The following is a 21374-nucleotide window of genomic DNA, read 5'->3' as shown; positions in this document are numbered from 1 at the left end:
AAGTGAAGGAATCTATATAAAAAAGGGTATATACTCTATGATTCTATTTATATAAAATTCTGGAAAATTAAACTAATGTATAGTGACCAAAAGCACGTGAATTGCTGCTTGGGAATGGAGGGAATCTTGAGGTGGGGGAGAGCAGATGGGCATGAGGAAACTTTTGGGGGTGATGGATATGCTTATTGTCTTGATTACAATGATGGTTTCACAGGTTTGGATGTCAAAACTATTCAAATGGTGCACTTTCCATACATCTAGCTTACTGTATGTAAATTACACCTCAATCTGTGTAAAAATGGAATAATACAAGAACCACATGACGTTTTTTAGATTCTTCTTTCCTTGGTACACTTGGTCTTGTGTTAGACGTGTTTGCAGAGTGAACTCTTATGTGATCTCACAGTACATTCACTTCTCATTTGGGCAGGATGAAGATCTCACTGTTTTAATTAAGGAAATGGAACAGGGACGCAGTGATTTGAAGAAGATGCAAAACCTGTATTCCGAGTCCTTGATCATGGACTGGTGGTACAACGCCGAAAAGGAAGGCGACAAGTGAGCTACAAACCACCTGTCCCCCTGCCCCCGGCCTTCCCCAGTGCTCTGCGCGCCTCGACACGTCTTCCTTCTGAGATGCTTTGTGATGTCTCTTTGAAAAGAACCTCACAGTGTGACCACGTGAGGATTTAAAAAAAAAAGAGAGAGAATTTATCGCCCAATTATTTAGTAACGATTGGCTTAAGGAGACCACATGTTCACGTGATAAGTAAGTTCTGAAGTCCTTAATGGACCTCAGAGCTGTGCCAGCTTCCTCCGCACGCGGTGTGAACAGGCCCATCCTGAGCGAGGCAGAGCAGGGCACCAGTGTGCAGGGAACCCAAGTCCAACTTCGCTCTGCATGTTGGCAAGTTCTGTCTTCCCTCCTCACCTATCCATTGCTGCAAGTCTCGGTTCTTTCTCTTTGAAATGGTGGGTGTGGTGGTAGGATTTGGGATAGATGATTTCTTAGGTCTTTTCCCACTCTATATTCTAATGTGTTTCTAATTAGTAGTATTTATTTATAATATATTTTATTGATTTTTTACAGAGAGGAAGGGAGAGGGATAGAGAATTAGAAACATCAATGAGAGAGAAACATCAATCAGCTGCCTCCTGCACATCCTCTACTGGGGATGTGCCTGCAACCAAGGTACATGCCCTTGGCCGGAATCGAACCTGGGATCTTTCAGTCTGCAGGCTGGTGCTCTATCCACTGAGCCAAACCGGTTTTGGCTAAGTAGTAGTTTTTAAACACAAAATCAAAACCAACCCCAACATTCAGAAATTGTGTCAAATATTATTAAAACGATTAAGCATTGCACAGGTTTTCAAGTACCACAGCTTCATATAAATACTCTATCAGGAGGATTTTTTTTTTTTTAATCTAAAAGAGTGATAGCAACTCTGGCTGGTATGGTTCAGTGGATAGAGCTCCGATCAGCCTGCACACCAAAGGGTCATACCTGATTGCAGGTTTGAACTCTAGCTTGGTGGGGGCACAAGTGGGAGATAACCAATTGATGTTTCTCTCTCACATCAATGTTTGTTTTTTATTTCTCTTTGTCTCTCTCTCCTCCCTCCTCCCTTCCCTCCCTCCTTTCTACTCTCTCTAAAAAAAATCAATGGATTAAAAAATTTTTTTTTAAATCAATGGAAAAAATATCCTTAAGTGAGGATTAACAACAACAACAACAAAAAAAAAAAAAAAAAAAAAGGAAGGAAGGAAGAAGGAAAGAAATAAAGGATAACAAAATGGAAAGAAGTTAGAAAATAGATTTATTAACCATAATTTCCTTTTCATCAAAATTCACTATCTTTCTATTAGTAAATTAAACATTAATATGGGCTGGGAGCATGATATGAACAAGGAATCAGTAAAGCAAGATAACTTGTATTAGGTATCTCTTTTAATGAGACTTTACAGCATCATTTAAGTGTTTGTTTGGGAAATCTCAGGTATATCTTCTAAATTGAGAGGATTTGAACAAATAAATTCAGAATCAAGTTAATTGGTAGGATTCTCTGTGCTTCAGCCAGTACCTCAACTGCCCTTGCCTCCTTGTCTAATCAAAGGAAAACTTCAGGAAGTTGACTTGGCCAGTTGACTATACTTGCATTCTATTGTAGTTCTTCATATTTCCTTTTTTAGGGGCTGGAAAGGGCCACGGGTTTTAGAGCATTAGTGTGACCTCTTACGTCATCTGAAAAAGCGTTTTAATCCAGGCTTCCCCCCACTGCGTGTTAGGTGCCTCATCCATAACATGGGAGTGACCGCGGTCACGGCAGAGTTGGGTGGACTAAACGAGAGCATGCTTGCACATAATAGGAGCCCTGAATTAATGCAGAGAAAAGTAAAGGCAGTGCCTCCTGTTTCTGTACCCATGTAACATCACATCAGAAAAAGTCATTCACCGATTTAGCTCCAGTCAAAACCAAATTGCTGTGTTCTAGTTTTCTACCAGCGGAAAAAATAGCCCCCAAATATCTTCCCTTCCTTCTTTTTCTTTTTCTTTTCTTTTTTTTTTAATGTATTTTATTGATTTTTGTACAGCAAGGAAGGGAAAGAGATAGAGAGTTAGAAACATCAATGAGAGAGAGTCATCGATCAGCTGCCTCTTGCACACCCCCTACTGGGGATATGCCTGCAACCAAGGTACATGCCCTTGACTGGAATCGAACCCGGGACCCTTCAGTCCCCAAGCCGACGCTCTATCCATTGAGCCAAACCGGTCCCGGCCCTTCCTTCTTTTTCAAACATTTATTGAGTACAAGTGAGGAACCAGGAGAACTGGGATGCACAGGAGTGTGGGCCCTCTGTCCGGCTGCACAGTGGGTGGGGCACACGGGCTGAGGGCACCGGGTATTGCTCCCTGGAGTGGGCACAGTGTAGGCGGATGGAGTGAAGAGGGAGGGCATGCTGGACTTGCTGGAGCAGGAGATTGTTCTGGAAACTTTCTATGGCTGCTGTGTTCAGGGCATTTTAGGGTCCCTTCCGGCCCAGATTGTACCAGAATGTTTGCTGTGACTGGTGTTGCCACAGGGGTTCCAAGGCTTTTATGAGTTGGGTGTTCAACCCTTTGGTGGGAGACGTGGGTTCCTGTAGTGCTTCCTGGTTTACAGCCTGCTGTCCTCGTGCTGGTCCTCACATGGGTCCTGCAGCAGAGCACACCTGGCTCCCAGTTTGCAGATGAGGACAGTGAGGAAGTTAGGAGAGGGTTGAGTGACCTCCCTGAGTCACAGGAAGGACGAGAGCTGCGGTGTGAGCCATAGCTAGTGGCCCCAGATCCCGATCCCTGTCCTGCCTTCTGGTGGGGCAGCAGTCAAGGGCTGATCTTACACGGTACCAACTAGTACATGGGGAGGGGAGCTCACTTCTTTAAGTTTGCAGCTTTCAACATGTTTATTGATCTAACTCTGCCTTCTTGATGAAAATTTTATGTTTCCCCTCTCTTTTCGTTCTTTCTTTTTCTTTGTCTATTTTTTTTTTTTAATATAAATCAAAACAGGCATCAAAAAGAAATCTGTTCCTTGGTGTCAACTCCAGAAGAATGTGCCAATCCTCACTCTGATGTTGAGGCAACCTGGGTGTCCTCCCCAAATACGTTGAAAGCACCAGAAGACCTTTCACATCAACAGATTCAGAAAAAGAAACCCCTCCACGCAGGTATCAGTGAACAAAATGGCCTGAATGTCATTGATGGTTGTTCTTCAAAGCAAGGAGTAGAATAAAATGAAATCCACACAATATTATAAAAGAAGCCCAACCCTGTGGTTTTTAATTGAAAATTTTATTGAGATACTTGTACATTCGCATGCAGTTATAAGAAATACTACAGAGAAATCCTGTATTCCTACTCTTCCCCCAGGTCCCCCAATGGTGACATCTTACAAAAAGTCCTACTATTATATATAATAAAAGGGTAGTATGCAAATTGACCCTAACTGTGGACTGACCAGAAATGATTGGTAGCTATGCTGTGTACTGACCACCAGGGGGTAATGCTCAGTTCAAGATCTGCCCCCTGGTGGTCAGTGCGCTCCCCCGGAGGAGCTTCACTCAGCCACAAGCTGGGATGATGGCTGTGAGTGCAGTGGTGGTGGTGGGAGCCTCTCCTGCCTCCTCAGCAGTGCCAAGGAGCGGTCCTAAGCTGTCAGTCAGATATCCCCCAAGGGCTCCCAGGCTGCCAGAGGGATGTCTGACTGCCAGCTTAGGCCCGATCACCCGGGGAACAGGCCTAAGCCAGCAGGTGGACATCTCCCAAGGGGTCCTGGGCTGCAAGAGTGTGCAGGCCAGTCTGAGGGACCCCCAAGTTCACAAATTTTTGTGCACCGGGCCTCTAGTAATAGTACAATATTCCAAGTAGGATATTTACAAGATCTTATTCAGTTCACCCAGTTTTACTGTGTTCGTGTGTGTGTGTGTGTGTGTGTGTGTCTATGTGTGTATCTCTCTGTGTATGTCTATGTGTGTGTCTTTGTGTGTGAGTCTGTGTGTGTGTGTGCATGTCTTTGTGTGTGTCTCTGTGTGTATATGTCTGTGTGTCTGTGTGTATGTTGTTCTGTGTGAATTTATCACACAAGTAATTTCGCATTTCCACCATCACAGACAAGATACAGAACAGTCATCACCGCAAGGATCCCGGGTGTTGCTCTTCTGCAACCACGCCTACCTTTCCTAAGCCCTGAACCCACTGAATTCTCCATTTCTAAAAAGTTATCATTTCAAAAATGTTACATAAATGGAATCATGCCGTACATAACCTTTGGGGATTGGCTTTTCTTACTCAGCATATTTTCCTGAAGATTCATCGTAGCTTTTACATGTATCAATAGCTCATTCCTTTTCATTGCCGCACAGTTTTCCACGATATGGATATATCAAAGTGGTTTAACCATTCATCTGTTGAAGAACATTTGGGTTTTTTCCAGTTTGGGAATATTACATAAAGCAGTTATAGGCATTCATGTCCAAGGTTCATGTGAACATAAGTTTGGTTTCTTCAAGATAAATTTGTTATTTTTCCATTTTACAATTTCCACTTGGAAATTTCCTATAACATATGTATTTTCTGAGATTTTCTATCTTTGCATTTGTCTTAAGAGAAATTATAATTATGCACAGATTCATGCACCGGTGGGGTCCCTTGGCCTGGCCTGCGGAACTGTTCAAAACGGGCAGATTGACATCCCCCAATGGGGTCCCGGCTTGCGAGAGGGCACTCTGCAAAGTTGCTGTTGCTTGGCAGCTCCTTTTTGAGCGTCTGCCCCCTGGTGGTCAGTGTGCATCATAGCTACTGGCCAGTCAGCCAGTCAGCCTGTCCCTTAGTCTTTTATGGAGACAGATTAATGAAGCCTCTGTAAGATAGTTTCTTTGGCTCAGTGCTTGAGCTTTGACCTATGAACCAGGAGGTCACGGTTCGATTTCCAGTGAGGGCACATGCACAGGTTGCAAGCTTGGTCCCAGTGTGGGGTGTTCAGGAGGCAGCCGATCAATGAGACTCTCCCATCATTGATGTTTCTATTTCCCTCTCCCTCTTCCTTTCTCTCTGAAACCAATAAAAATTAATTTTTTAAAAGGTAAGAAAAAAAGATAGCTTCTTTGAATTTCTTGTCAAATAATTCCATCTTCTGATTCATCTCGCTGTTGGAATCGTTTGATTGTGTTTTTCATTCAAGGTGTGATTTTCTTGGTTCTTGATATGCTGGGTGATTTTCTTTTTTTAAATAGGATCCTGAACATTTATTTGGGGTATGATGTTAGGGACTCTGGATCTCACTGAAATCTTTTCTTTAAGTAAGTAGATGCCCTGGTCAGGGTTCACATAGAACCTTGGCCTGCTTTGTGGTTCCAATCACATGTTAGGCTCACGGCCTTTGTGGTGTGGTTTTGGTGCTTGGTTTTCTGGTGTCACCGGGGCTGCTGCTGGTCCCTGCTGGGCTGCCAAGCTTCCTCAGCCAGGACTGCAGATGCCTCTCAGTGCAAGGCTTTCCCACCATTGTCGCAGGGGTGTCCTCACATCCAGAGAGACGGAGAGGCTTCCTAGGATGGGCCACTTGCATGTCTTGGTCCCTCTTGAATTATCTGTCCACCTGTCCTGGGTCTGTGTGCAAGGGAGGAATGTGTCAGACCCTGGGGACAAAGAGGCTCCCCTTTGTGGCTGCGTCCCTTTCGCCAGTCCCGCCTGCCCTGCCCAAGAAATCTGCTAAAATGCTACTTGCAACGCTTCCTAAACATCCTAATGGCTTTTTGTCACTTCTACCATTTCACTTAGATGTGGGGTCATTGCCAATCATAGGCAACCCCGTGCTGAGTTCTTATTCTGTTTCAGTGTCTAATGGAGAGTGAAGAACGTGGGGATAGACTATGCAGAGCTTGGGAAGGAGTTACATGCTTCGATCTGCTGCCAGATAAAGATGTTTTATTTGCAGAGTTTGCAAATAGTGCAGTTTTTATGCTTTGGAAACTATTATTTTTAATTTCTTAATTTTTTGTTAATCCTCACCTGAGGATATTTTCCCATTGGTCCTTTTTCTTTTTAGAGAGAGAGAGTGGGAGAGGGAAAGTGCTTGGAGATTTTTAGAGGAAAATTTCATTTTCGTTTTGCACACCTGTGAGGTGGTTATTTTTGCCTGGTCACTCTGGTCAGGGTGGGCTGTCGTTGTGGTCAGGGGCAGGAGTTTAGCTCTCCCGTGTGGATCATTATCTGCTTTTCACAGACGTAGCTCCCGAGAAGACATGTCCTTCTTAATCCTGGTTACGGAAGGCAACCAAGACAGGACTCACCCTTTGTTGCCTAGAAAAGCAATGACTAACATATAGCACACTCCTATCTCCAAGCATGGAGGCCCCGGTATTCCCTTTCTGTGTAAAAGACCGACAATTTGCAGATTGCTAACTATCATTCACTTTATCTAATTTCTTATGGGAGATGGTAAGTCCCTTCTTGTTGAAAGTGAGAACACATTTCATTCATGAATATTACCATGTTTCCCGAAAATAAGTCATCCTCCGAAAATAAGACCTACTTACAGGTTTCCTTCTGAGTGAAATATAAGGCATCCTCCCGAAAATAAGGCCCCCAGGCTAAACATGAGAGATTTGGTCCACTGATTCTGAAAGAAATGGAGACACAAGAAATTCACCAGGAAATTCAGGAATTGGATTGTTATGATGTTCCAGAAGATGATGACATGATTGTCATTGAATAAATGAGTAGATTCTTGATACTGTAGGATTCACAGTTTGTCTGGTTTGTGTTGACAACTACCGTACTACTGTACCGTATACAGGTAATAAATTTCCTTTATTTTCATTTAACAATAAATGTGTACCATATTCTTTTTCATGGAAAAATAAGACATCCCCTGAAAATAAGACCTAGTGCATCTTTGGGAGCAAAAATTAATATAAGACACTGTCTTATTTTCGGGGAAACAAGGTACATAAAGCCTTGGTACTTTTGCCTCTAAATTATGAAGTACAGACACATTTACAATTAGTGTAGTTTAAGAAATCACATGTGAAAGCTCAAGGTATCTTGGTATAGGCTCATTATCCTCTAACCACACAGATTAAATATCAATATTTGATAAGTGTCCATGTGCTATTTGAAGGGACCCAACAGAAGGTGGAAAATAATATAAAGGTGTGGACGGCAGCGGTGGGAGACAGAGCTTCTAAAGCAGCCTCCCAAGCATGTCCCCTCTGACCCTGCAGCCTGTGACGGAGTCATCTCTCCTATGATCACGTCATGTCCACCTGGAGACAGGGTCCAGGGGGTGGCAGGTATTTACGCAGCCCTTAGAAGCAGAGGTGTTTTCCAGCTGGTGGCGGAATGGAAAATCAGAGACGAAGCATGAGGGGAACCCAGTGTGCCCTGGCAGCTTGGGGATGGAGGGGCCACCGGAATAGAAATGTGGTGCCTTACTAGTAAGGAGCCGAGCGAGGCCTCTGGCTGACAGCCAGCGAGGAAGCAGGGTCCTCAGTCCTGCAACCGCAAGGAAGTGAATCTGCCAACAACTGGATGACCTTGGAAGCAGAGTTCTCTCTAAAAGGGTCAGAGCTTGAACTAAGATGAGTGGGGCAAACCAGTACCACAGCATTTAGTTGCTGGCAGAGCTGTGCTCTGAGGTTGGGAAACTGAGGCTGCATTCTGTGTGTTTTTAAAAATATATATTTTATTGAATTTTTACAGAGAGGAAGGGAGAAGGATAGAGAGTTAGAAACATCGATGAGAAAGAGACATCGATCAGCTGCCTCCTGCACACCTCCTACTGGGATTGTGCCTGCAACCAAGGTACATGCCCTTGAACAGAATTGAACCTGGGACCTTTCAGTTCACAGGCCGATGCTCTATCCACTGGTTAGGGCTGCATTCTGTTTGTAAGGATCCAAGGAAATCGTCGCACCTAAATGAAGCATTTCGTTCCATCCCACACTCCTTTAACCTCTCTCCCTGTCATACCTGCAGAATCCACCAAAACCAGCCTGCTCAGAAGCCAGATGTGCATCCTCAAGAGCTCAGCTTGCAACAAGAAGACAGACGACCTTCCCACTCCCAGCAGCCGGCAGCCTCCCGGTGACAGAGGCAAGGCAGAGAGGGTCTCCCTCAGCAAGCCAGGCGGCTCCCTTTGCCCAGGGTCTGCTCTTGCAAGCTGGGCATGTAGCTACTTCATGGGGAGGCACATACTTTCTAAGTGGGTCCAGATTGCTTTCTATTCAGAGGACTCTTGTGAATCAGGTCTTCCTGCTTCTGTGAACTGGGTTTCCTGAGGGTGAGGCTTGCCTTCTGTGGCCTCTGCAGCTACGGTGCCTGTGGCCACACTTCTGCCACCGCAGGGTTTGAATCTGAGCATCTGATACTTTACAGTTGGTTTTTTGCTTGCTTATTTATTTATTTTTGATATTTTATTGGTTAATTGATTTTTAGAGAGAGACATTGATTTGTTGTTCCATTTATTTATGTGAAACATTGACTTGCTGTTTCACTTATTTATGCATTTATTGGTTGAGTCTTGCATGCGCCCTGATTGGGGATTGAACCCACAGCCTTGGTGTATAGGGATGACACTCTAGCCAACTGAGCTACCCGGCCAGGGCCATGGGTGGTTTACTTTCTTCCCTTCTGTCACAGGTGGCACCATCCAATAAACTCTCTGATCTAAACATGAGGAAAATATAGCTTTTAAACTCAGTTTTTATTACTATTGATAAAGTCATTATTATTAAGATAGTAAATTTCTAAAAGTTTAATTACTATAGTACTTTTCCCTATATTTCAAATAGTTGACAAATAATAAATCCTAAGTACACACACAATCCAGAGTCCCCTGGGTAGTGGGTTGCACCCGGGTGGCATTCACTCTGTTGGTGCTGGGTCACAGCTTAATGGAACCTTGCGCTCCTCTGGCTGATGGAAGCGATGTCCGTTTCAGCTCACCTGGCATAGCTCCTCAGTCTGCTCCAGGCACCATCCTAAAGGGCTCATCACCTGATTAGAATCTGACATGTTAGGCGTTTAACTGGCTCACTCCCAAACCCCCCCTTGTCTAAACACTGCTGATTGGATGAGCTAGTATTCCTATTCATGAATGAATCCAAGTTTATGTAAGGGTGTGATTAAAACCCCGAATACCAATGGGAGCCACTGACCGTACAACTAAGCAGGACCTATTAAGGATTTGGTTTCCCTACATGGAGCTGAGGAACCAGAAAACAAACTGTTACCGACTAAAATGTCCTTCAGAGCTCCCCTGTGTACTTGGAAGGAGCCTAATGAGGGCCACATTACTACAGTGGTGAGTGGTATTCTTATTCAACACTGTGAAAATGTGCTCTCTAGGAAGTATGTCTCAGTTTCCCTGGAGAGACATCTCCACGGCCTGGGGGTCAGGAGGTAAATAGTGACAGCGCGGTGCTCACCAGGCATTGGGCCCCGTGTCAGCTGCAGGTGAGTGCTGCCTGAGAGCCACTCGGAGGGACAGTGCTCTCTGCAGCGAGGTCCGCTCCTCAGCCCTCAGCCTTCAGCCACAGTGAACTCAGAGGCGTGTGTGCCCCTTTTGCATTTTGCTGTAAACCCAGCGTGTGAGGACATTGTCCAGCCGCCATTTCCCTGTCCACAGAACTGAGCACCCTCCTGACGAACGAGTGTCTAGACGACACTTCCTTAGAAAGACTGACTCCAGAAGGAAGCTACACTTATGACCAAGAGTGAGTTTTAATTTTACGGGGACAGTTTTGTTCTGTTTTTGTTGTGAGTTTTAAAATGTCACCGTCAAGTGTTCTCAGTTTTTCAGGTTTGACTTCAGAAAACTGGCTTAAGACCAACGGCTTGGTTGCCAGGAAACTCACCATCATGGACGCCTTGTCGGTGACAGCCATTCCGCACAGCCCCACCTACATTCCCATCCTCGACAAGCATGTGACTTCCAAGGTCTTTGATGAGGTACACTGATTTTCCGTGTCTCTGCTCAACATCGTTTTCATTTCGTGCTTAACTGAAAAGCCACCCACTTCAATGTCTTGTACAGTCATAACAAAAGTGCATTTTACCCACTGAAAATGAGTCCTTTATTGAGGCGATGAGAAGCATGTTTGCTGTTAAGCTAAGAAAGAACTGGCCTTTGTTAGTTGGCAGTTCAGGGTTCTCTGCTTGTGAGAGACGAGGTTCTTCTGTTGCTCACCTTCTCTTCCTGCGCGCATCATCAAAGTCTCTGAAGGAAAAAGAGAGAAAGAGTGAAGGAGGGAGGAAGACAGAGAGACAGATGGATGGAGGGGTAGCCAGAACAAAAGAGCCCTAAGAGAGTGATGAGTGACAGTCATCATGTCCCGGAAGGAGAGAAAGAGCTAAGAACTTCCAGTAAGAAGGTATGTGGTGGGGTTACATGTGGAGGAAGCCAAATAAGTGTGAAGAGTTCCCACTGACTTGTGTGGTGAGAAGTCCTTGCCCTGAGCGAGAGCAGGCCCAGTGGAGCAGCCAGAGTGCACAGGGATGGGGAACACAAAAGACAACAGTACATAAGGCTTGAACTCCAGGATTCAATGTAACAGCAATTACTGATTTAATAGGAACATGCCAGGCCTCACAATCACTAAAGGAAAAGAATATCCTTAAAACCCATCTCACACTGAAACATTTACAGAGGAATGGAAGGGGTGTGGGATTAGCTTCAAAACAATCTGTATGGTGGGAATAGTTTGGGGAGGGAAGGAGTAGGTAAAGTAACACATAAAGTAGATAATTGTTATATTTGGACCAGAGGCCTGGTGCATGAAAATCCATGCACTGGAGGGGAGGTCCCTCAGCCCAGCCTGCCCCCTCTCACAATCTGGGAGCCCTCAGGGGCAGGAGGCAACCTGGTGATCAGGGGAAGGCTACCTGATTCGTTAGGCATCAACTTACCACGTGAAGCTTTCTTCTAGCAAGTTTGGTGACAACTTCTCATATGCTATGGATTTATTTTATTAAATTTTTGAGTTTTATTTGGAGTAGAGTATATTTAGTGAACTCCCCCTGGAAATAGAATTTTCTTATGCTTATCATGTCTTCTTCTAAGCCTCTCAATAAGCTGAGATACATCAAAAGTAAGTTTCTAATTTTTTAATTTATTTATTTTTATTTTATTTATTTATTTATTTATTTTTTAAAATCAATCTTTATTGTTCATATTATTACAAAGGTTCCTCATTTCTTTTCCCTTCCACCAGGTTCCCACCGCATCCTCCACCCCTCCCCATCCCCCATTGTCCTCATCCATAGGTGCACAGTTTATGTTCAGTCTCTACCTCCCTCCCTTTCCCCGAGAACAGTCAGTCCACTCCACTCCCATATCGCTGACTCTACTACAATGAACCGCTATTATCTCCTTTTTGTTGTTGTTGTTGTTGTTTTCTTTTTTAATTAATAAACTTTTACACTTCTAAGAATAAATTTTAAAATCTAATAATTTTAAACCTTGTTTTTTTTTCTGCCCTGGTAATTGAGAGCAAACTTGTTTACATGTAAACTTGCCCTTAGGCTATCAAAAGGTGTAGTCATTCAAGTGTAAATGGACACATTGTTTAAACATAGCTGCTGGTTGGAATTGGATTACCTGTTCTGGGTGGGAAGGGCTTGTCATTCCCTTTCTCCATTAAAATTAAGGTGTTAGCTTTAAAACCTCTTTTTGGCAAGAGACCTTAAGCTTTCAGAACTTTAAATTTTTCAGATAGTAAATCAGTTACTTAGCATTTTCTCAAATCAATAATACTTCCATATGCTCAGGGATACACTTCACACAAAAGACATTTCCAAATAGATCAACCAACCTCATCCAGGCCCCACCCAAGGCACTCACAGATCAACACCCCAGCAATATACTAACTCAACACATCCAGATCTAAGCCTTCCTCATTTGATTCAGCAGACCCTCAAGTTCCCGCAAAAGTTTCCAGCCATGTCTGAGAGGCAGCCTTGGGGCGGAGGCAGGCGAAGAGCGAGCTGTTCCGGGCCTGGCTGCTCCGGGCTTGGCCTCTGTTGCTCTGGTCCGTTCCACAACCAGCTGCTCCAAGTCTGGCCACTGCCACTCCTGACTTGGCTGCTCCGGGCGTGGCTGCTGCTGCTTCGGGCCTGGCCGCACCCGACCTGGCTGCTCTGGGCCCGGCCGCTCTGGGCCTGGCCGCTCCAGGCCTGGCCGCTCCGGGCCTGGTCGCTCCCAGCCTGGCACCTGCTGCTTCTGGCCCGGCCACTCTCAGCCTGGCAGCTGCTGCTCCGGGCCTGGCCGCACCCGACCTGGCTGCTCTGGGCCCAGCTGCTCCGGGCCCGGCCGCTCCGGGCCTGGCTGCTCCCGACCTGGCTGCTCCAAGCATGGTTGCTGCTGCTCTGTGCCTGGCTGCTCCCAACCCGGCTGCTCTGGGTCCGGCTGCCCCGGGCCTGGCTGCCCGGGCCCAGCTGCTCCGAGCCTGGAAGCTCCCGGCCTGGATGCTCCAGGCTTGGCTGCTGATGTTCTGGGTCTGGCTGCTCCCGACCCGGCTGCTCTGGGCCCAGCCACTCTGGGCCTGGGTGTTCCTGGACTGGCCACCCTGGGCTTGGCCGCCTCCGCCTCAGGCCTGGCTGCCACTGCCCCAGGCCTGGCTGCTTCAGGCCTGGCTGTTGCTGCTCTGGTTCTGACTGCTGCTGCTCTGGGGCCTGGCTGTTGCTGCTCCAGGCCCGGCTGCCACTGCCTTGTGCCTGGCCACTCTAGGCCTGGCCGCCACCGTTCCAACATTCTGGGGTTTTTTTGTGTGTTTTTTTAAACGCATTTATCTTGCAATGTTGGCTGCTGAGTTGAGTTCTGACTTAGTCTTTGATTTTTCAAGATCTTCTTTATATTCTTTCTTAAGTAATTTTACTATCTTTTGCTCTCACTTGATTTCTTCACATTGAAAACTTCTTCGGTTTCTTCCTCCTTGTCCTGGAAGCTCAGCAGGTTGGCCTGTGGCACCCCTTTGTTCTCGGCGGGCTCCTGTGCTGTTTCAGCCTGTTGCCAGGGTCAGCGCTGCCCAGGAAGCAGCCCCCAGCCTCGGCTCCGTGGCCCACACTCAGTGGTCGAAGGCCCAGGGGCACCCCCCCCTTGGGGGCCCCGTCGCCCGGCTCCTTGCTGGCGCCCGTCTGGCTGGTGTCCGGCAGGGGCTCCTGCTCCTTGTCGCGTTCCTCCAGTCTGGAGCTTTTTTTTCTCCTTCCCACTAGGGGAGCCCAGCATCAGAGTCAACAGACTGTCCTCTGCGCGCAGTGTGCGTGACTCCAGGGGCTCGCTTTTCGCCGCTCCCCCAGGACTCCACCTCACAACCCCGTCTCCCCCTGCCCGAGCCTGGATCCCCAGGGTCTAGCCTAGAACTGGGGTTCAGAGCAGTCGAAACTGGTGCCCAGCACGGCCGGAGCTCCTGTTTCCTTCCCTCCAGGGCAATCCCGCATCAGAGTCAACATTCCTTTCCTTGAGCGCAAAGTGCGGGACTCCCGGGCTCGGCCTTTCGCCGCTCTCCCAGGACTCCACCTCACAGCCCCTCCCTCTGCTTGAGCCTGGGACCCCAGGGATTGGCCTAGAACTGGGGTTCAGAGCAGTCGGGAGTGGGGCTCAGTACTGCCGGAGGTTTTGTTTCTTCCCGCCAGGGCAATCCAGCATCAGAGTCAACATTCCATCTTCTGCGCGCAATGTGCGCGACTCCGGGGGGCTCTGCTTTTCGCCGCTCCCCTGGGATTCCGCCTCACAGCCCCGTCCCCCCCTGCCCGAGCTGGGTCCCCAGGGTCTGGCCCATAACTGGGGCTCAGCGCTGCTGGTTTTGGGGTTTATCCCAGGCCGGGGTTTTTATTTTCTTCCTGCTAGGGAACGCCAGGCGGGCACCCAGCCTTCTCCTCCTCTCCAGCTGCGTCCTCTCTGCGCGCGCGCATGTGTGCGCGTAGCATGTCTCCGTACCTTAGGATTTTTCAGCTCCTCTGGTTTTCCTCCTAGTTTTCTCTTTCCTTCTTGTTGTAGAATTTTCAGTCAGTCACTACCTGTAGCTCTGGGCAATGTCCACTCTACATTTTAGTTGTATTCCATTGAAATTGTTGTGTGCTGCTGCGGTTAGGTATCTACCTGAGCAGCCATCTTGGATCCTCTCCCAAAAGTAAATTTCTCTAAAGACAAACATTATAGGGTAGAACAATATGAGAATAAAATAAAGTAAAAACCATGAAGGGCCTGTTTATGGATTGAATAAATAAAAATGTTATTTTGTATAAAACCATATGAAATGAAGGCAGGTCTCAGAAAGATATTGGTAACATACGGCACACAGTTTAGGAAATAGCAACTGAAACAAGAGGTTCTAGTTCTGTGAGCTCTGGGAAGGATGGCTGGAGATCAGGAGGTTCCCTCACCAGGTTCAGGTGTCAGAGAAAGCTCCGACCTGGCCTGAGAGTTCAGACCTGGGGCATTGCTCAGCCTGAGGCTGGGCCTGGGGAAGGAGTTAAAGGTGCAGAGGTGAGAGCAGTGTCCTAGGCAGTGGGGAGCACCCAGGGAAGGCGAAGGGTCAGAGAAAGTGCTCACTCCAGAGGAAGCTAAGTGTGGCTGCAGGAAGGGGCTAAAGCTGGGAAGGAAGTTAAGGTCTATGAATGTCATTCAGGGGAACTGAGGGCTCTTTAAGTGGAGAGAAAAGATCAAGTTTGGGCTCTGACTGCCATCTGGACAGAGTCGGAGGGGTCCAAGGCTGGGAAGGTGAGGAGCAGTGAGAAGGCAAGGTCAAGGGGGCTGTGACTCGGGTGGTAACACGGGGACAGGACCAGACCCCATGGAGCTGAGAGAGGGGAAAGTGCCAAGAGGGAAATTTAAGAGGGAAAAGTTGGGAGAAAGAGCAGTGAAGGTCCTGTACTCAGGAGAACATTCGAGTCTTCTGACGCTGGAAAGCAAAGCCACGGAGCCAGGACCAAGCTTTTCGAGTGCATCTTACAGGGGACTGTGCTTGGTGCTTTCGGTGGCATTGTATGTCCTCATCACAGACCTGGGGCAGGCAACACGCTGCCCAGCGTGCTTACTGTCCTTCATTATTGACAGTAAAAGCAAGAGTCACGAGGATGGAAATGTACTGTAATGAATTCCAATTTCACCCTTAAAGCACACTTACATCTGTTATTCCCTAATATTTCCTCTGACTGAAAGAGACCCTGGTGTCAATGGCAAAACAGGAAAACTATAATCTAAAATTATTTCCACTTAGTGGGATGGATAGCTTTTTGAGACTTGGACATAACATTTCACGAAAAAGTAGGCAAAAAACTAGAATGGAGCCAAAAAGAAAACATGAACCTTAACCCACTTCACTGAGAATTTCATTGTCTCTTCCTCCTGTGCTGGGGGCACTGCCACATCGTCTGGGTGGAATTGCAAAGCGATGTGTGGCTTTGTCCCCACTCTGCTCCATTCATGGCCGGTGTGTGGGCTCTTTCTTCTCTGGAACACAAAGCTGTTTTGGTTTTCAGTGTTTCCTGGACCAGCATCAGATCTGTCACCGTGGAGATAAAATATTGAGCAGAGATGTTGCCCTAGCAATGTTCCATTTCAAAATGCTGACTGGCAGTTTAAGTTTCCAATGGACCAGATAATTTTATTACCTCTTTCAAAAAGAATCATTCATTGTCAAGCCATATACAGAATACAACTGTTTTAGTTATTTTATGAATCTAGAATTTGAAGCTCTTTATTGCCAATTGCTTTGAAAATAATAAAACCAAAATAATTTGGAAACATTAGTATCACTGGAAAGTCTAAATCTTCATCGTCATCATCATCATGACGTCTTTAACAGCAGCCCATCGAGCCTTCTTGCTTTGCCCTAATCTGGGTCCAGCAGAGAGCCTGGTGGTCAGATGCCCTGGCTGGCACCCCAGCTCATCACTCCTGAGGCCACGGCAGGTCTCTGATCCAGTAGGAGAGGGATCCTCACACTGGGCTCTGAGTGGAACACTTGATATTATCAAAGTAGTTCATTTAAAACTTAGAGAGCAAGCCAGCGAGGTGGCCATTCCTTGCAGCATTTAGCTGATGAAGAATGTTAGGTGCCAAGAGGCTGGGGATACGTGACAAACTGGCATTCAGTCTGTTACTTTCAGATAGAGTACCGTGTTTCCCCGAAAATAAGACATCCTCCGAAAATAAGACCTAGTGCATGGAAAGATAAGACATCCCCTGAAAATAAGACCTAGTGCAACTTTGGGAGAACAAATTAATATAACACACTGTCTTATTTTTGGGGAAACAGGGTAGCATTCAACAGAACCTTCTATTGGCAGAAAAGCTTCTTTAATTATTCAAAAGCACAATTATTGCAAACGCTATATTTATTCATTGTGCACAAAAATAGAAAATATAGTTAAATGGAAAAGAAACAATAGTTAATTCCACCACAGGTGAATCATTGGTGGTTAGCTGCCTATATATTAAATATATAACCTTTCACTGTTATAAATCCTTTGTTTTTTGTTTTTGTTTTACCAAAATGAAGTCAAACTAAATATACTGTTTTGTGTCCTCATTTTTACTCAATAGTCTATTTAATAGACTCTATTGTGAACATTGTTTCAGGCAAACAAATGTGTATCTCCTACACCATTTTATTTATTTATTTTTAAATTAAATTTTAAATAGAAAAACCCAATCTTTTATATTCTAAAAGTTTAGATGAAAAAAATGTAAGATGTGCCTGGTCAAATGGCTAGTTGGTTGGAATGCCATACCATATACCAAAAGGTTTCAGGTTCAATCCCTGGTCAGGATGAAGTGTCTCAACCTTTGGAGACAGCCAATCGATCCATGTTTCTTTCTCACACCTCTCTCTCTCTCTCTCTCTCTCTCTCTCTCTCTCTCTCTCTCTCTCCTCTCATCTTCCTCTCTCTAAAAATAATTAAACACATCCTTTGGTAAAGATAAAAAAGTGAGATGTCATCTATACTGTAACCTACACTGAAATAAATAGCATATTTTCAGGGTTTATGAATGATCTTATTGGCACACTGCTTTGCCAGTTAATTTTGTGGCCCTGCCTTCATTTTGTTCTTTGGAGGCTAGAGATGATGCAGTTTGAAAGCAAACCTAGGCTTCAGCACTCAACAGTTTGTACAATGGAAGTATCTATTTGTAGTTGGAGTTATCCATCAGGATATGCACAGCTTTTGCATTTTCATTGCACATGTCCAGTCAGACCTTTCTTGGCCAAGCTGGTAGCAAGGTGTGGATACTTATTGGGGGGAGAAAAAGTAGTTGGTGAATTCATTCAGGGTTGAACAATAAACATTTAAATACCAATTTCATGCTATTTTCTCATTTTAAAAGGGGGATTGTGGGATTGCTTATAAACACAGAATGTCGCCAGGTAAAATTCTGTCTGCACTACTTTAGCAACCAATAGCTGTGTGCACAGTTCTGCATTCTGCTTTTTTGTTTCTGTTGTTAATCCTCACCCAAGGATATTTTTTCATTGATTTTTAGAGAAAGTGAAAGGAGGGAAGGAGAAGAGAGAGAGAGACAGACAGACAGACAGACATTGATTGCCTCCCCACTCACCCCAACCAGGGCCAGGGTTTGAACCTGCAACCCAGGTACATGCCTTTGACCGGCAATTGTACCCACAACCCTTCAGTGTGCAGGTCAATAGTATAACCATTGAGCAACACTAGCCAGGGCTGTATTCTGCTTCCTTTATTTAGCATGTTATGAATGTATTTCCTTGTAATGACCATTTTTGGATGACTTTAATGGTTGCACTAATATTCAATAATATGAGTTACTACAATTTATTTAACTATTATCCCAATTATTGGGCTGTTTACTTGGAATTATAAGAATACCTCTTTTCCTATATCTCTGCTATCATGTAGAACACTAACATTTAAGAACTTTTCCAGTTGCTACATGAAATGGTATTTTATTTTAATTTTCTATTCTATTATTGTTCAAGAGTAGTTTTCTTATGTAAGAGGGAAAAGTTGGTGCTTATGTAAGCTAAATACCTTTCTTAAAACCTTGTTCACCTATACTTAGCAAACACCTCTTTAAAAATAGCAGAGTTAAACTCACCTCTTACCTCAGTTACCAAGGATTCAAATTTGGTGAGATCCAAACTTAATTATGTTTTACAATATAGATGAACTTTAAAATTTTTGAGCCTTGGCCATTATTTTAATTTATACATAATTTTATTCTTTCATATGTTCAACAAATGATTAGTACTAGAGACTAGCATGTTTAAAAGGAATAAAGAACTAGAGTTCAGTGGAGAGGCAGGCCATATAACAAGAGCTGCATGTATGAATATATGATTCAGGGCTTGAGTGAGAAAATACGGAGCGCCTATCCTTTGGCAGAGAGTAAAGAACAAACTATTATCATTATTGATAAAACTATGCTCAAGTACAGTGGTTCCTAAGCTATCTCTGGTCCAATAGTGGGAAAAGTTCTAACAGAATCAGCCCAGATCGGCTATCCATGAGTCTAGAAATTTCTTCTGCCTTTATCGTCGGTGTCTACCTCCCTCCTTCACTTCCTCCCTCTAGTTAAAATCTTCTCAAAGTGTGATTATTAATATCAATGTGGTGAGGTTTATAGATTAACCTCAGAGAGTTGAGTAGGTTATATCAGGAGGCTCCCTTTGGTTATTGAATATTGTCTAGAAGAGTCTCTCATCAGTTGGTTATGCTCATTTGCATTATAAGAGGTAAGAAGTGTGCCATTTCAAAGGAGGTGTGAGCAGGGTTTATTCCCTCTCAAGTAGAGCTGGCAGGCTCTTCTCTGACCACCTCCCCTCCCACGAGCTGCCCTCCCAGCCCCTGTGACCTCACAGTCACACTACATTTGACATCATAAAGAGAGTATCCCATGGGACCTTCACGTGACCACCATGTTGTGAAAACTAAGACCACAGATTGAAGGTGTGGAGTATGACTTTGTCTTTCCCTCAGTCTGCATGTGCACGAGCCAGATCCACACGCACCTGAGCTGCTTCCACACTGAAGCACACTATGGCCATGCCAGGCGTGCGGGCCAAGTCCACAAAAGAGGGAAGTAGAACCTGACCTGTGGCTTCTTAGTGCGTGAAGGGAGGGCCGCGCCGGAAATGGTGAAGGGGTGGCGTGGCTATGCATTTCGTGGTGTTGATTTGTGACTAAGACATATAAGTTGGCAAACTTGGAGGGCTATTCAGAGGCTTGTAAAGGTATTTTATCCCCAGAGGTGATTGAAATGTAACGGTCTTTTGTTGAGATTGTCTCTGCTCCCCCTCCTTACCACTCTCCTGGGAGGGAGGGGAGTTTATGTGATATGTAGCTCTATTTTGAAAGATGTTTTTCATTTAGTTCCCAACGGCCAGTTGACCCATTCTGTCTCCTGCCTTCGGCAGAGACAGTTAGAAGCCACACGCTGAAGTCATATGTCTGACAAGTAGTGAGGCTTCCCTATGCGGCCTCATAACTTTATGATTTTCTCGTCAGTTTTCTGAATTTTTGTCTATTTTCTTGTTGGTTTTGGTCTTGATGTTTTAACATGATTAATATATTTAGTTTTCAATTTCAATACTGTTTTTTTCCAAGAGAGATTTATTATTTAAAATATTGTTGTTTTTTCCCCATTAATTTCTTTTTATGGTACTCTGTATGTTTTTCGTACTTTCATATGACTTTTACACTTTTTAACAATCTAATAATTCACTTAAATCATAATATAAAGTCATTGTTAGATGGTTCATAAGTTAGTTTCTTAAGTGAATTGACATTCTGATGATTTGCTCAGCTATCAGTTGTGGGGTGTGTGTGTGTGTGTGTGTGTGTGTGTGTGTGTGTGTGTTTTGGAATTATGCTTGGTCATTTCAACAAGAGTTTTTAACCTATTTTTTCTCTTTCTCCTCCTTTTTGCACTTGCCTCAGCCCATCCCTTGAGCCGCCTCATTGGCGTTTAGCCTCTAGCTCCATGGTGACCCTGGAATATAGAACCAAAGGGTGGTTAGAGTTTCAGGGCCCTCTCCTAGCCTGGCCTTCTTTCAGGGGTGAGAGACCCTGAGACCAGTGCTGGCTTCAGGCACTGAGCCCGCTGGGGTCCTGTCCTTCACAGAGCACTCATCATCCATCTGCTTAACTTAGGAGGCAAGGGGGTACATAAAAGCATGATCTATATTGTCTTGATTGATTAAAAGTAAAAATTGCTTTTTAAAAAAAAAAAAATTCCTCATATTTCCAAGACACCTAATTGGAAGCAGATACAATTTTGAAATGATATTGCTTAAGATTACCTGTTAGACTTTCTTTATGTTTAAATATTAAAATATGGAATATGCCTTTTTGTGAACATATATTTATTGATCAATAAATATTTGTTAAGGGCACAGTGTGTGCCAGGCACTGTGCTAGGTGATAGGAATACAGCCGTGACTAAAACACAGTCCCTGCTCTGGGGGAGCTTACACTACGGGGAAGAGCTAAGTGTGTAATGTACAGGCACTGAGATGCAGGCACACGCATCCGGACCAGAGGGAGCAGCAGGTGCAGACAGAGCCCCGAGTGGAGCCTGGGGCTCTGGGCTCTCACAGAACGCAGTACACTGAGTGGCCAGAGTACTATTATCTCTGAACACATCATAATCTGGCCACCGAGTTTGTATGTAATATATATATATATTATAGCCTGGTGCATGAATTCATGCATGGGTGGGGTCCGGCCAGCCAGGCCAAGGGGAGGAGACATAGGCAGTTGGCCGGCCTGCCTGCTGGTAGAAATCCTAGTTGAGGGGACAATTAGCATATTAGCCTTTTATTATATAGAATATACACTGAGTGGCCAGATTATTATAGATTA

The 21374-nt window shown here is 45.0% G+C and overlaps 1 protein-coding gene across 1 annotated transcript in view; it reads left to right on the top strand.

Annotated features, from left to right (window-relative positions):
• VWA3B (von Willebrand factor A domain containing 3B) overlaps window positions 1-21374 on the top strand; it is a 109077-nt gene that overhangs the window by 62133 nt on the left and 25570 nt on the right. The window contains exons 15-19 of the mRNA XM_045587251.1: window positions 431-558; window positions 3549-3706; window positions 8514-8630; window positions 10165-10252; window positions 10331-10487. Coding sequence (XP_045443207.1) covers window positions 431-558; window positions 3549-3706; window positions 8514-8630; window positions 10165-10252; window positions 10331-10487 — 648 coding nt within the window. The remainder of the gene's footprint in view (window positions 1-430; window positions 559-3548; window positions 3707-8513; window positions 8631-10164; window positions 10253-10330; window positions 10488-21374) is intronic.

Source organism: Pipistrellus kuhlii, unplaced genomic scaffold (assembly GCF_014108245.1).
Source record: "Pipistrellus kuhlii isolate mPipKuh1 unplaced genomic scaffold, mPipKuh1.p scaffold_m20_p_27, whole genome shotgun sequence".
Lineage (NCBI taxonomy): Eukaryota > Metazoa > Chordata > Mammalia > Chiroptera > Vespertilionidae > Pipistrellus > Pipistrellus kuhlii.
Note: the sequence above shows the minus strand (reverse complement) of the source record. Positions and strands in the feature narration are given on the sequence as shown.